This window comes from Narcine bancroftii, chromosome 3 (genome assembly GCF_036971445.1).
Source record: "Narcine bancroftii isolate sNarBan1 chromosome 3, sNarBan1.hap1, whole genome shotgun sequence".
NCBI classification, from domain to species: Eukaryota; Metazoa; Chordata; class Chondrichthyes; order Torpediniformes; family Narcinidae; genus Narcine; species Narcine bancroftii.
The window spans coordinates 234,461,130-234,477,759 of record NC_091471.1 but is presented as its reverse complement, the minus strand read 5'-3'; the positions used below and the strand labels follow the sequence as shown (position 1 = coordinate 234,477,759).

Sequence of the window (16,630 nt, the reverse complement as noted above, 5' to 3'; positions counted from 1 at the left end):
TGAAAGGGGCCAGAGAGTGAGACAGAGAGAGAGAGAGAGGGAGAGAAAGAGAGAGAGAGAGAGAGAGAGACAGAGAGAGAGAGAGAGAGAGTGAGAGAGAATGGGGCCAGAGTGAGAAAGAGAGAGAGAATGAGAGAGAGAGAAAGAGAGAGAGAGAGAGAGAGGAGAGAGAGAGAGAGAGAGAATGAGAGAGAGAAAGTGAAGAGAGAGGAAGGGGCTATAGAGATAGAGAGAGATAGAGCGGGGGAGAGCAGAAAGAGAGATGGAGTCTGAAAGGGGCCAGAGAGCGAGACAGAGAGAGAGGGAGAGAGAGAGAGAGAGGGAGAGAGAGAGAGAGAAGTGAACGGGGCCAGAGAGGGAGAAAGTGAGCAGAGAGAGTGACGGAGTGTGAAAGGGGTCAGAGAGAGAGAGGGGGGAGAGAGAGAGAGGTGGGGGGGAGAGAGAGAGAGAGAGAAAGAGAGAGAGAGAGAGAGAGAGAGAGAAAGGGGCCAGAGAGAGAGAGAGAAATGGGCCAGAGAGAGAGAAGGGGAGAGCAGAGAGAGAGAGAGAGAGAGAGAGAGAGAGAGAGAGGGGGGGAGGGAGGGAGAGAGAGCTAGAAAGAAGAGAGAATGAGAGATAGAGAAAGCGGCCAGATAGAGAGAGTGAGGGAGGAAGTAGAGAGACAGAGATAGAGAGAGAGGCTGAGAAAGGAGCTGGAGAGAGAGAGAGAGAGAGAGAGAAACGAGCCAGAGAATGTGAATAAATGAAAGGTGACAGTGAGACAAAAAGAGAAAGAGAGAGGGGGCAGAGAGGGAGGAAGGGGGAGAGAGAAACAGAGACAGAGAAAAGAGAGAGAAGAGAGAGAGAGGTTGCAAGGGGCCTGTGTGTGTGTGTGTGTGTGTGTGTGTGTGTGTGTGTGTGAGAGAGAGAGAGTGAGAGAGAGTGAATGTGAAGGGGGCCAGAGAAAGAGAGAGAGTGAGAGGGAGAAAGAGAAAGAGAGTAGAGATAGAGAGAAAGGGGCCAGAGAGAGAGGTGGGTGAGGCAGGGAGACAGAGGGGAGAGAGGGAGATAAGGCGAAAGGTGGAGAGGAGATAAGGGGTGAGGGATGGAGCGAGAGGGGTGATAAAGAGGAGGGAGATGTGGAAGAGGTTGGGGTTGCGGGTTAGGAGGGGAGGGTGAAGGGGAGAAAAGAGGGGAGAGGGGAAAGTGTTGAGGGGAAAAGAGGGAGAACGAGTGGAAAGGGGAGGGAGAGTGGTGAAAGAAAGGGGAGGGGAGAGAGTGGGGGAACGGGGGAGAGAGGAGACAGGGGAGAGATGAGGAGACAGGGGAAGAGAGGGGAAAGAGAGCAGAGAAAAGGGGAGAGGGCGGAGAAGGCAATGGAATTTAGCATCATTTTCCCAGACACTCAATCAATATGGGTGAAACAGCGCCTGCCCAGGCAGCGACCAAAGGTTATTATGAGTGTTTATGGATTTACAGTTCCAGGGGTTCCCTCAACTTCCCACGGCAAGATGGAACGTACAATGATTGCCGTGAAATGTGATGGGATTCAGAGAGGTTTCATCGGCGAAATCATCAGCCGATTCGAACGCAGAGGATTTCAACTCATCGCAGCGAAAATGGTCCAGGTGGGTCTGTAACTGGTTCCACCGCTCATGTCTCCCTGTTCTACAGCACTCCCCACCGTTCACCGTGTCCGACCCCGTACACCGAGGTCTCCCTGTTCTACAGCACTCCCCACCGTTCACCGTGTCCGACCCCGTACACCGAGGTCTCCCTGTTCTACAACACTCCCCACCGTTCACCATCTCGGTCCCCGAACCCCGAGGTCTCCCTGTTCTACAGCACTCCCCACCGTTCACCGTGTCCGTCCCCGTACACCGAGGTCTCCCTGTTCTACAGCACTCCCCACCGTTCACCGTGTCCGTCCCCGTACACCGAGGTCTCCCTGTTCTACCACACTCCCCACCGTTCACCGTGTCAGTCCCCATAGCCCGAGGTCTCTCTGTTCTACAACACTCCCCACCGTTCACCATCTCGGTCCCCGAACCCCGAGGTCTCCCTGTTCTACAGCACTCCCCACCGTTCACCGTGTCCGACCCCGTACACCGAGGTCTCCCTGTTCTACAACACTCCCCACCGTTCACCGTGTCCGTCCCCGTACACCGAGGTCTCCCTGTTCTACAACACTCCCCACCGTTCACCGTGTCCGTCCCCGTACACCGAGGTCTCCCTGTTCTACAACACTCCCCACCGTTCACCGTGTCCGTCCCCGTACACCGAGGTCTCCCTGTTCTACAACACTCCCCACCGTTCACCATGTCAGTCCCCATAGCCCGAGGTCTCTCTGTTCTACAACACTCCCCACCATTCACCGTCTCGGTCCCCGAACCCCGAGGTCTCCCTGTTCTACAGCACTCCCCACCGTTACCCATGTCAGTCCCCATAGCCCGAGTTCTCTCTGTTCTACAACACTCCCCACCGTTACCCATGTCAGTCCCCATAGCCCGAGGTCTCTCTGTTCTACAACACTCCCCACTGTTCACCGTGTCGGTCCCTGTTCCCCGAGGTCTCTCTGTTGTGCAACACTCCCCACCATTCACCGTGTCGGTCCCCGTACCCCGAGGTCTCTCTGTTCTACAACACTCCACACCTGCGTCAGAATTTAACAAGGTAGATCTATGTCTAACTCTGCACCTAAACAGCTTCACGTCCCTCTGTACAAATAGCCCTCAGAAGACATGGCCAAGAAGCATTATATTGACCTGAAGGACAAACCATTCTACGAAAGCCTTTGCAAATACACATCGTCTGGACCTTTTCTTGCAATGTAGGTAAACAATCTTTACATCAGATAGATATCAGTGCATGTTTCTCCATCCTTCTCTCTCGGGGGCTTCTCAGAAGGATATCTGTACACTGACCAGAGTCTCTCAGTCCCTCTCTCTCAGGGGGATATCTGTACACTGACCAATGTCTCAAAATTCCCCTCTTTCAGTAGGATATCTGTACTCTCACCAGGGTCTCACAGTCCCTCTATCTCAGGGGGATATCTGCCCAATGACCAGAGTCTCGCTATCCCTCTCTCTCTCTCAGGGGGATATCTGTACACTGATCGGGTCCATTCGTCCCCCTCTCTCTCTCTTTTTTAAATTTTTTATTTTTCACACTATAAACCACATTGATCAAGATACATACATTTTCCTTTTTCAAATATATACAGTGTCGTTTTCTCCCCCCCCCTCCCTCTTCCCATCCCACCCTCCCTACCTACCCTCCCATTCATTTAAAGTTCAGAATCTAAGATACATTAAACCCGTCAAACAATGTTGTCACTCAATAAAAACAAACAAGAATTTCATTCCCTTCTCCTTCTGTCATTTTAGGTGGTAGATGTCCATGGTAGGTTTTCTCTATTGTGTTTCATGTATGGCTCCCATATTTGTTCAAATATTGTAATATTATTTCTTAAATTATATGTTATTTTTTCTAATGGAATACATTTATTCATTTCTATATACCATTGTTGTATTCTCAAGTTATCTTTTATTTTTCAGGCTGATATAATACATTTTTTTGCTACAGGTAGGGCTATCCTAACAAATCTTTTTTGTGCTCCATCCAAATCAAGTCCAAATTCTTTGTTTTTTATGTTACTTAGGAGGTAGATCTCTGGGTTTTTGGTATATTGCTTTCTGTGATTTTATTTAATATCTGGTTTAGATCTTCCCAAAATTTTTTAACTTTCTCACATGTCCAGATTGCATGAATTGTTGTTCCCATTTCCTTTTTACAGTGAAAACGTCTGTCAGATACTGTTGGGTCCCATTTATTTAACTTTTGAGGTGTGATATATAGCCTGTGTATCCAGTTATATTGTATCATACGTAACCTCGTATTTATTGTATTTCTCATAGTTCCTGAGCATAACTTCTCCCATGTTTCATTCTTTATCTATATGTTTAGATCTTGTTCCCATTTTTGTTTAGTTTTACTATTTGTTTCCTCGTTTTCCTTTTGTTGTAGTTTAATATACATGTTTGTTATAAATTTTTTGATGATCATTGTGTCTGTAATCACATATTCAAAATTACTTCCCTCTGGTAACCTCAGACTGCTTCCCAATTTGTCCTTCAAGTAGGATTTCAGTTGGTAGTATGCCGTCCCTCTCTCTCTCTCAAGGGGATTATCTGTACAGTGACCGTGGTCTCTCTGTCCCTCTCTCTGAAGGAGATTTCTGTACATTGACCGGGGTCCCTCCATCTGTCTGTCTCAGGGGGATATCTGAACACTGACCTGCTTGTTTCTGTCCCCATCTCTCTGTGGAATATTTGTACACAGACTGGTGTCTCTCCGTCTCTCTCTTTCAGGGGTATAACTGTACACTGACTGGAGTATCTCCATCCGTCTCTCTCAGGGGGATATCTGTAAACTGACCAGGGTCTCTCTCAGTCCCCCATTCCCAGGGGGATATCTGTACACTGAGCAGTGTCTCTCCAACCCTCTCTCTAAAGGAGATATCTTTATACTGACTGGTTTCTTTCAGTCCCTCTCTGTCTCTCTCAGGGGGATATCTGCCCACTGACGAGATCTCTCCATCCCTCTCTCTCAGGGGGACTTCTGTACACTGACCAGTATCTCACCATCCCTCTCCCTTTGCTGGATATCTGGACAATGACTGAAGTCTCTACGTCCCTCTCTCTCTCAATATGATATTTGTACACTGACGATGGACTCTCCGATCCCTCTCCCTCAGGGGGATTTCTTTACATAAACATAAAAAACATATAACAATTTACAGCACGGAAACAGGCCATTAGGCCCTTCTAGTCCGCACCGAACCAAACACCCCTCTCTAGTCCCACCTCCCTGCACAATGCCCATAACCCTCCATCTTCTTCTCATCCATATACCTGTCCAACCTTTTCTTAAATAATACAATTGACTCCGCCGCCACTATTTCTCCCGGAAGCTCATTCCACACGTCTACCACTCTCTGAGTAAAGAAGTTCCCCCTCATGTTACCTCTAAACCTCTGCCCCTTAATTCTTAACTCATGTCCTCTTGTTTTAATCTTTCCTCCTCTTAACAGAAATAGTCTATCCACATCCACTCTGTCTATCCCTTTCATAATCTTAAATACTTCTATCAAATCCCCTCTCAACCTTCTACGCTCCAAAGAATAAAGACCTAATCTGTCCAATCTCTCCCTATACTCTAGATGCTTAAACCCAGGTAACATTCTGGTAAACCTTTTCTGCACTCTCTCCACTCTGTTTATATCCTTCCTATAATTAGGCGACCAGAACTGCACACAGAACTCCAAATTAGGCTGCACCAACGTCTTATACAGTCTCAACATCACCTCCCAACTCCTATATTCCATGCAATGATTGATAAAGGCCAGCATACTAAAAGCCTTCTTCACCACCCTATTCACGTGAGTTTCTACCTTCAGGGAACGATGTACCGTTACTCCTAAATCTTTCTGCTCTTCTGTATTCATCAATGCTCTCCCATTTACCACGTATGTCCTGTTCTGATTCTTCTTACCAAAATGAAGCATCTCACACTTATCAGCATTAAATTCCATCTGCCATTTTTCAGCCCACTTTTCTAAGCAGCCCAAATCCCTCTGCAATCCTTGAAAACCTTCTTCATTATCCACTATTCCACCTATCTTAGTATCGTCTGCATATTTACTAATCCCATTTACCACCCCATCATCTAGATCATTAATGTATATAACGAACAACAATGGGCCCAATACAGATCCTTGAGGCACACCACTGGTCACCGGCCTCCAACCTGAGGCCGACAATTATCCACTACCACTCTCTGGCCTCTCCCTTTCAGCCAATGTTCAATCCATTTGACTATCTCAAAATTTATACCTAAAGACTGCACCTTCTTAACTAACCTTCCATGTGGTACCTTATCGAAGGCCTTACTGAAGTCCATATAGACAACATCCACTGCACTACCCTCATCCACATTCCTAGTCACCTCTTCAAAAAATTCAATCAGATTGGTCAAACATGACCTTCCTCCCACAAATCCATGTTGAATGCTCCTGATCAGACCCTGTCTATCCAGATGTTTATAAGTACTATCTCTAAGAATTTTCTCCATTAATTTACCTACCACAGACGTCAAACTTACAGGCCGATAGTTGCCAGGCTTCCTCCTTGAACCCTTTTTAAATAACGGAACCACACGCGCAATGCGCCAATCCTCCGGCACTATCCGCATATCTAATGACATTTGGAAAATTACCGCCAGAGCCTCTGCTATTTCCTCCTTCACTTCTCTCAATGTCCTGGGGAAGATCCCGTCTGGTCCCGGAGACTTATCCACCTTTATATTCTTCAAAAGCCCTAAAACTACATCTTTTGTAATCTCTATATTCCCCATATTTACCCAATTTGCTTTTTTTTATCTCACATCTCCCAATATCCTTCTCCTTAGTGAATACTGAAGAAAAGAAACTGTTCAATATCTCCCCCATTTCTCTAGGCTCCACACACAGTTTTCCGCTCTGAATCTCTAAGGGACCAATTTTGTCTCTAGCTTTCCTTTTACCATTAACATATTTGACCGAAGTCTCCACATCCGTCTCTATCAGGGGGATATCTGAACACTGACAAGAATCTCTCCATCCCCATCTCTCAGGAGGATATCTGTACACTGATTGGGGTCCCTTCGTCCCTCTCTCTCTCAGGGGGATATCTGTACACTGAGTGGTCTCTCCATCCCACTCTCTCAGGGGGATTTCTGTTCACTGACTGGGGTCTCTCCATCCATCTCTTTCAGGGGGAAATCTGCCCACTGACCAGAGTCTCTCCGTCCCTCTCTCTCTCTCAAGGGGTTATCTGTACACTGACTAGGGTCTCTCCATCCCTCACCTTCAGGGGGATATCTGCACACTGACTGGAGTCTCTCCGTCACTCTCTCTCTCGTGGGAATATCTGTACACTGACCGGGGTTGCATTGTCCCTCTCTTTCAGGGCGTTATCTGTACACCGACCGGGCTCTCTCCTTTCCCCCCTCTCAGGGCGATATCTGTATCTCACCATCCCTCTCCCTTTGCTGGATATCTGGACAATGACTGAAGTCTCTATGTCCCTCTCTCTCTCAATAGGATATCTGTACACTGACGGTGGGCTCTCCGTCCCTCTCTCTCAGGGGGATTTCTTTACACTGACTGGGGTCTCTACATTCGTCTCTCTTAGTAGGATATCTGAACACTGACCGGAATCTTTCTGTCCCCATCTCTCAGAGGGATATCTGTACACTGACGGGGTCTCTCCATCCCTCTCTCTCAGCATGATATCTGTACACTGACCAGTGGCTCTCCATCCCTCTCTCTCAGGGGATATCTGAACACTGACTGGAGTTTCTCTGTCACTCTTTCTCTCTCTCAGGAGTATATCTGTACACTGACTGGTGTCTCCCAGACCCCTCTCTCAGGGGGATATCTGTACACTGAATGGTATCTATCTCTCTCTCTCTCTCTCTCTTACGAATACGTTTGCTCAGTTGAAAGATGTGTAATTTTTGCAAATAACATCATTTTTTCAACTTTCTGCAGTGCTGGGAAGGACAAAATATTATTAAACTCTGTCGTGATATGATGGGAGAGACTGATCCTGCTCAATCTAAACCTGGAACCATTCGTGGAGACCTCAGTATTAATGTTGGAAGGTAAATTTATTCTTGCACGTGGTAAAAATAATTCCCATATACCTGGGATCGGAGCACACGTGGAATACTGCACGGTTTCCCAGTCTCCGTATCCCACACCAGGAGCACACAATTCCACAGTCTCCATATCCCAGGGTCAGAGCGCAGCGTGTGGCACAGTTCCCATTCATTGACCACTGATCCGCCCCCATTTCTCTCCCATCCAGAAACATCATCCATGGAAGTGACTCTGCGCAGACAGCTGAGAGAGAGATCGCCCTGTGGTTCACACCCGAGGCGATCGTGGCGTGGAAGAGTGGTGTATCAGCTTTCCTCTATGAATGAACACTCTGGACCGTCGTCTACAATGTTTGAACCCTGCTTTGACTAATAAAGTCTCCACTTAGACTCACACCCCCTCTCCATCTTTTCCTCTGTCCCACCTCTCATCTTCTCTTCCCCCACTTTTCCCTTTACAGAGAGAGGGAGGGGGGGTTGAACACGGGGATGGAGAGTGGAGGGAGTTACAGAGACAGGGAGGGGGGTTTGAACAGGGGGATGGGGTGTGGAGGGGGTTACAGAGATAGGGAAGGGGGATTTGAACAGGGAACGAGGCCTAAAGGGGGTTAGAGACAGGGAGGGGAGTTTGAACAGGGGGATAGTGAAGGGAGGGGGTTACAGAGACAGGTGGGGTTTTGAACAGGGGACGGGGAATGGAGGGGGTTAGAGACAGGGAGGGGGTTTTGAATAGGGGAGGGGGAACAGAGCGGGTTACAGACGGAGGGGGTTTTGAACAGGGGACAGGGAACGGAGGGGGGGTTACAGACAGGGAAGGGGTTTTGAACAGGGGATGGGGAACAGAGTGGATTAGACAGGGAGGGGGTTTTGAACATGGGGCGGGTTAACGGAGGGGGTTACAGAGACAGGGTGGGGGTTAAAACAGGGAACGGGGTACTGAGTGGATTTCAGAGACAGGGAGGGGGTTTTGAACAGGTAACAGGGTACGGAGTGGATTACAGAGACAGGGAGGGGGTTTTGAACAGGGGTCGGGGAGCAGAGGGGGTTACTGACTGGGAGGGGGTTCTGAACAGGCGGATGGGGAGTGGAGGGAATTACAGGGACAGGGAGGGGGGATGGAACAGGGTGAAGGAGAGTGGACAGGGTTACAGACAGGGAGGGGGTTTGAACAGGGGACGGGAACGAAAGAGGATGTTATACACAAGAAGGGAGCGTGACTGGTTGCTCCACATCCGATTTAAAACCCTCAGGAATTCCTTCCAGCCCTCAAGTTCGTCACTTCACCACCGAGGGAGTTCCCCGACTGTTCTCATCTACGTCAGGACGTACGAGAGAGAAACCCTTCCGTGCAGTTCGGAACTGGCCCCGAGATGACTGAGCACGACTGGGTCTGTTCAAAGGTCAGGTCATGCAAACACTGCATTAACCCAGCATTGCCTCGGTCATCCAGACCCACGCTCCATCTTTCTCCCTGACATGAATCAGTATTTGTCATGAACAAGAAATTCTTTGTTCTGCAGCAGCCTCACAGGGGAAAAAAATCTTGGAAGAAAAGATCAAACTGAGGCTGTGTCATTGGTTCATGGATCTTTCCGGAATCTGGTGGCAGCTGGGAAGAAGCTGTCCTTGTGCTCGTCTTCAGGCTCCTGGACCTTTTCCCCGATGGTTGCAGAGTGAAGAGGGCCAGGCCTGGGATGGGGGGGAGTTCTTTGAGGACCCCGACTCACGTCGATGGAGTTAGGTCTGGTGCCCGTGATGTCTCAAGCCGAGTGAACGACCCTCTGGAGTTTATTCTTGTCCTGAGAGTTGGCACCTCCGTACCAGGCAGTGATGGGATCAGTCTGAATGTTCTCCACGGTCCACCTGTAGAGGTTTACGCGAGTTTTCAGTGACAGACCGAATCTCCTCAGACACCTCACAAAGCCTAGCCGCTGGCCAGTCTGCTCCGTGATCGCATTGACGTGGAGGATCCAGGACCGATCCTCAGAGATGGTGATCCCCAGTCTTTGACTCTCTCCACTACTAAGCCCTTGATGAGGACTGAAAAACACACAAATGTTGTAGAAACTCAGCAGGTCCAACAGTGCCTTAAGTCTCAAAGATTAAGATACAGGCTCAAGCCCAAAACGTTGATGTATCTTTACCTTTGCGACATTAAGGCACTGTTGGACCTGCTGAGTTTCTCCAGCATTTGTGTTTTTCACTTAACCACGGAGTCAACAGAATCCTGTATTTTACCTCGATGGGGACCTGGTCGTGTTCCCCAACTCCCTCCTGACGTCCACCGTCATCTCCTTGGTTTTGCTGACTTTGAGAGGAAGGTTGTTGGTGTGACCCCATTCAACAAGCTGATCCACCTCCCTCTTGTACTCTTCCTTGTTGCCGTCTGTGATTTTGCCGACCACTTTGGTGTCGTCAGCAAACTTGCAGATGGCATTGAAATTGTGCCTGGCCACACAGTCGTGAGAGTAGAGTACTGGTCTCGAAAATGACAATATCGATCCTTGGGGTCGACGACTGGACCGACCCAAGGGGTCATAAAAAACACCAGGGTCCCCGCTTCTGCCCAGAGACCCAAGGTCCCCACTCCTGCAGTGAGCCCAAGATCCTCTCTGCTGCCCGGGAGCCCGAGGCCCCCACTGCAACTTGGAACCCAATGTCCCCATACCCTGAGTTCTCTCTATTCTACAACACTCCCCACCGTTCACCATGTCGGTCCCCGTATCCAGAGGTCTTTCTCCCCCACCCCCGGATCCTCAATCTAGACCGCAGGGAGGGCGCGTTGAAGAATGAATCGAGTTCAATACTAAAACGGGCATCCCTACATGAGCCTGGGGAGCTGATTTAATGACAAGATACATATGTACAGAGATTGAAGTGTTCAGAGTGGTAGACATTTACAAAACAACACTTGTCTGTCCAGGAGGGGAGAGGGAGAGAGGGTGAGGGAACACGACTTACACAATACCAAACCCAGCCACAGATGTGGAACAGCACCCTCAACATTTCCCACTCTTCTGACCCCCTCGTGAAGGTCACCTGCCACTCACACCCCTGAAGGCAAAGGAAGGGGAACATTTAATGATGACCTCCCCCCACCCCCACCTCCCCATCAGGACCCTTCCTGTCTTGGCTCGGGGGTGGGGGGAGGGGTTGGGGTAGCTAAGTTGCCTCGTTTGCAGAGGAGGTAGCTCGGGGGCAGGGAGCGAGGTGGCAACAAGCGATGAGTTGGGGTGGATTTTGGAAGAGAGGTTCTCAAAGATTGAGAGGATAAGGGGGAGGAGGAGTGAGAAGGGAGAGAATATGGAGAGGGGGAAATGCGAGGGGACAGGGAGAGAGTGGGGGAAGGGGAGCGAGGGGAAGAGAGAAATAGAAGGGGGAGAGATGGAAGAGGGAGGGTAGGCGAGAGTGGGGAGAGGGAGAGTGAGGGGAAGGGTGGGAGAGAGATGGAGGAAGGGGGGGGGACCAAGGTCCCCTCAGCGCTGCGCCGGCAGGGCCGAGCCCCCGGGGCAGGACAGGTGGGTGGCGAGCCCGAAGGCGCGGGGTGAGAGTGGGCAGGCGAAGGCCGGACCATGGCCGCTGAGCGGCCGGCAGCGGTGAGCCAGCAGCTGCACCAGAGCGGGGAAGGCGCGGTGGCACAGGCCGCAATCGTAAACCTCAGACCCAAGAGCCTCCTCCCGCCCGCCGCACTGCGCCTGCTGAGCACCTCCTGTCGTTCGTTCCAGCGAAACCGTCTGGGCCTGCGCAGAACACACAGCCCGTGCCCCGCGCTGCGCCTGCGCGGACCCCGACGCTTGCTGCACGGTGACGTCAGTGGCCTGAGCGCACCTCGACGTTGGTTCCTGCTCGGCGCACTGGGCCTGCGCAAAACCGGGCGCCCACGCCTCCCCTTCCCAGTGCGCCTGCGCGGACCCCGACACTTGCACTCGTCCTGCTGCACCTTCCCATTCGACATATAGGGCCTGCGCCGGATACGCCACCCCCTCTTGCTCTCCGCTGTGCGTGGACCCTGACGTCCCTTCCCACCCGTTGCACTGCGTCTGCGCAGCTTCCGAAACCCCCTCCCGCTCGCCGCACTGGGTCCATATCGAACCGGCCACCCAGTCCGCCCCTCCCCAGTGCGCCTGCGCGGACCCTACCTCCCCTGGCCACTCGCTGCACTGCGCCTGCGCGGACCCCGACGCCACCCCCCACTGAGACTGCGCCGGGCCTGCCTGCCCTTCCACCCAAGCCCTTTCCTCGCACGCTCGCCGCCGCCTCAACACCGCCTCCCCGCCGCGCGACCGGCGCCGGTGGCGGCCCTGGTGCTTGAGTAGGTAGGCGGGCGTCTTGAAGCGCTTGCCGCAGGCTGAGCAGGAGTGCGGCGCCCCGGCGACGTGGGTGCGCCGGTGCTGCGCCAGATAGTGCGGCCGCTTGAAGCGCTTGCCGCAGGTCGGGCAGGCGTGAGGTGACTCGGCCGTGTGGGTGAGCCGGTGCCGCAGCAGCTCGTGGGCGCTGACGAAGGCCTTGGGGCAGCCGGGGCACGGAAAGGGCCGCTCGCCCGTGTGCGAGCGCTGGTGCCTCAGTAGGTGCGACGCCCGGCCGTAGGCGCGGCCGCACTGGCCGCATGCATAGGGGGGAGCAGAGGCGGCCGGCGGGTGCCAGCGCTCCTGGTGCTGCTGCAGCGCGGCCGAGGCGGCGAAGGAGAGGCGGCAGAGCGGGCAGCAGAACGGACCGCTCCCATGGGCGCGAGCGTGGTGGCGGCGCAAGGTGGCGGCGTCGGCGAACGGTTTGCCGCACACCACGCACTTGGGGAGGCCGGGCGCAGCGGGCGGGGCCGGCGCGGCTGGTGGGGCCTGGCCCGGGCCCGACCGGCAGTGCAGCCGCCGGTGGCGCCGCAGCGTGCCGGGGTCGCGGAAGGCCTTGCCGCAGCCGGCACACGGATAGGGCCGCTCCCCGGTGTGGCCGTACTCATGGCGCAGGAGGTGGGCCGAGCGGGTGTACGCCTTGCCGCAGCAGCGGCAACGGAAGGGGCGAGGGCGCGGTGGACCGTGCGCCGCCCGCAGATGCAGTCCCAGGGCGGCGGCGCGTTGGAAGCGGCGGCGGCAGACGGGACAGGGATGCGGCCGGGATGGGTCGTGCACCAGCCGGTGGCGAGCCAGCTCGTAGCCCTCCTTGAAGGCCCGGCCGCAATCAGCGCAACGGTGGGCCGGGGCCCTGGCGTGGCGCCGTTTGTGCTTCTGCAGATACCAGGGCGCGGCGAAGCGCTTGGGGCACAGCGGACAGGCGTAGGGGCGCCGCGGGTCGCAGGCGTGAGAAGCCAGCATGGCCGCGGCGGCGAAGCCCCGGCCGCAGTCGGGGCAGCGGTGCGACGGGCAGGCGTGGCGGGCCAGCACGGTGAAGAGGCCGAACGAGCGGCCGCACACCGAGCAGATGAACGGCCAGCGCGGCGGGTGACCGCGCCGGTGCCAGGCAAGACTCCACGCCCGCAGGCAGCGGTGCCCACAGTCGGCGCACCGGCGGGGGCCGCGGCCGCCGGCCCTCCTCTTCGCCTTCCTCCTCCCTCCCGCCGTTCTCTCTCCTCCTCGACGCTTGGGCCGGACCCCGGCGCCGGGGGGCTGGAGGTCGCGGGACGCCGTCGCGCCTCCGGGAGGGGGTGGGGTGGGGGGAGTTATGACCGGCGCGGCCCCTCTTTCCGGACGGAGAAACCTGCGGGGAGAAAAGGAGTTGATTTAGATCCGACTACGGGGACCCCGTCCCTTCTCACTCACTCGCCCCTGGGTATCCCCCCCAGCTCCCTCCTCACTCAACTAATTCGACTGAGATTCACTCTCTCGCTTCCTCCCACACCACCACAGCTCTCATCTCTCAATCCCTTCCCATCTCTCCGGAGGTAAGATTTCAAATCCTACATATCTTCTATCGACCTCACCACCTCCCTCCTCCCCATATCTCCCAATGCCTTCCCAACTCAACAGCGTCAAAATTCAGATCCTCCTTACCCATTATCTACCCACCGCCCAATTCCCTCCTCTCATCATCCATTCCCAAATATCTCTGCGGTCAAAATTCATACCTTAATATTCCTGCACCCACTCTCTCCTTTGACTCCCAATCGTTCCCAACTTAACTGGATCCTCCATCTACCACAATTCCCCCCCCCCCCCTTCCTGTCATTCCACAGACAAGATTCACACCTCTGTATCTCTCATTTACCTCACCCCCAGCTCCCCCTTCTCTCAAATCCTCACGACCCCCGCAGACACCCCACCCTATGGAAACCTGAGTTGAAGAAATAGCAGGAATCAGCCTTCTGTTCATTCGAGCCTGTTCCAACATGCAATGAGATGATGGCTGATCTGCCTTTTCCCCAAATCCCTTAATTCCCCTACGATGCAAAAATCTATCCAACCTTGTCTGAAATGTATTCACTGAGGTGGCCTCCACTGGTTCAATAAGCAGTGAATTCCACAGATTCACCATCCTCTGGGAAAAGCAGTTCTTCTTCATCTCCATCGTATATCTACTCCTCTAGATCTTTAGGCTATATCCCCTAATTCTGGTCTCCCCCACCAATGGGAACAACTTACCTACCTCCATTTTATCTGTGCCTTCCAGAATTTTATACATTTCCAGACGACTCAATCACTCCCTGGTGAACCCCCTCTGCACTGCCTCCAGAGCCAGTACGTCCTTCCTCAAGTGAGGAGACCAGACCCACATGCACTAGTACAGATGCAGACTCACTCAGATCTTGTACGATTGCAGCAGGACCCTGCTCCTAAATTCAATCCCTCCAGCAATGAAGGCCAATGGTAACCCGTTGTATCTGCAAACCAACCTTTTGCGATTCATGCACACACACTCCCAAGTCCTTCTGCTCAGCAGCGTGCTGCAATCGCTTGCTGTTTATAAATCTCGATTTGAGATTTATTGTCAGTACTGACATGACATCACATACAACCCTGAGATTCTCCTATCTTGCGGGCCAGGCAGAATTACCACTAATATTAATCCTTGATCATTCCCCACATGGACCCAGTATGGACATTGACACAGGGACATTTATAAACATAAACCCCTCTGATAATAAAAGGTGATGGTTTCTTTATTGCCATGTAATACTACACTTAGAATGTAACGTACATGAAATTCTTTCACGTCCATTTTAAGGAAGTTTTGTCCAGTGCCCCTTACAGAAATGTTCCCCCCCCCCCCGCGAGGAACGATCTTGCGAACTCTGGTTTACAGGACCAGTGCTGTAACCACTGAGCTATCGGAGTCTCTCTCTTAACCCACACGCACCCAGGGACATTTATAAATATAAACCCCTCTGATATTAATCCTTGAGCACCCTCCTCTCTCAATCCCTTCACACCTTCCATCTACCTCACCCCAGCACCCTCCTTTCTCAATCCCTTCACACCTTCCATCTACCGCACCCTCCTTTCTCAATCCCTTCACACCTTCCATCTACCTCACCCCAGCACCCTCCTTTCTCAATCCCTTCACACCTTCCATCTACCGCACCCTCCTTTCTCAATCCCTTCACACCTTCCATCTACCTCACCCCCAGCTCCCTCCTCTCTCACATCCCTCATGATCCCCATGGACACCCTACCCTGATCCAGTGTGGACATCACTAATATGAATCACAAAAGGTTGGTTTGTGGGTGCGGCGGGCTGTCGAGAAGGCAGATGGAACGTCAGTCTTCATGACTGGAGGAGGGCCCGCTGCAACTGTACCAGGTACTGGAAAGGCCACATCTGGACAACTGGGTGCAGGTCTGGTCTCTGCACTTGAGGAAGGATGTACTGGCTCCGGATGCAGTGCAGAGGGGGTTCACCAAGTTGATCCCAGAGGTGAGAGTGTTGGCCTTTGAGGAGAGATTGAGACGCCCAGGAGAGAATGAGCGTGGATCTAATAGAAACATATAAAATTATGAAAGGGGCAGATAAGATGGAAGAAGGTAAGTTGTTCCCTTTGGTGGGGGGAGGGGAGACCAGAACTAGGTGGCATGGCCTTAAGATCCAGGATGGAGATGAGGAATTTACGACCAGGTTGGGCAGATTACTACATGGTATGGGAATTGAAGGATAACGGGGGTCAGTGGAGATGAACCCGTCATCAGATCGGCCACGATCTCATTGAATCAAACGAGGATATTTATGTCCACTGGTATTAATCCCTCAAATAGACCTTGCCTCAGGGGCATTGATAAGCATAAATTAATTATACTAATGCCTTGTGACGCCTATAATGAGCCTATTGGTTCTTCTACACAGGGATATTTCTGAATCTAAACTCACTGATGATAATCCGTGGAGCGCCATATTTTACATTGGCACTGGGAGGTTTATTGATGGACATGCACTGAATTTAATGCAAAAATCGCCCTCTGCTCCCCGAATGTGCATATATTTTTAAGTGCATTGATATTTTCGGGTGCAGGCGGCGCGGACGCGCTGCTCTGGTTGGGTTGAGCGCCGTGCATGAAGTGTTGGCGAGTCCCTACCTTCCTGCGCTCGCAGCTCCTGTGCAGTCAATTCCCTGGATCCAGCTTCCGGTCTGTGGACCACGGGGCACATTCGATCGGAGAGTAAGGGAGGCGGGTCCGGCCGTCGGCTTCCGTCCGGGTGGAGCGCGAGGGGTGGTGAATATTGGTTCCGTGGGGGTGGGGGGGAATTAGGGAGGGGGTTAAAAAGGATGAGGGAGAGAAAAGAAAGGATAGGGAAGGAGATGGAGGTGAATGAAGGGCTAGGATGGAGAGAGAGAAGGGGAATGGATGGTGGAAGGGTTAAGAGGAAGGGATGGACTTTGAACCAGGCCCACAACCTGTCCCAATTTCAGTGCATCACCCCCCGCTCCCTTTCTCCACCTCCGTGAATCCAGACCACTCCCTCTACCACCCCCCCCCCCCAAAAAAGTTCTCATACCCTGCACCATCCCCTGCCGGTTCGAGAACCCCCA

General features: G+C 52.7%; 1 protein-coding gene and 1 pseudogene across 1 annotated transcript; one reads left to right on the top strand and one right to left on the bottom strand.

The window, feature by feature from the left end:
- Positions 1–8,076, top strand: part of LOC138756413 (nucleoside diphosphate kinase A-like) — a 10,149-nt pseudogene extending 2,073 nt beyond the window's left edge.
- Positions 8,077–11,058: 2,982 nt separating this feature from the next.
- On the bottom strand, positions 11,059–16,339 carry LOC138758308 (zinc finger protein 497-like; the record flags this gene model as incomplete). The annotated part of the gene is made up of 2 exons (XM_069927040.1): positions 11,059–13,368; positions 16,176–16,339. Coding segments are annotated over 2 exons (2,376 nt in total), but the record flags the coding sequence as incomplete, so codon positions are not given.
- Positions 16,340–16,630: the final 291 nt, after the last annotated feature.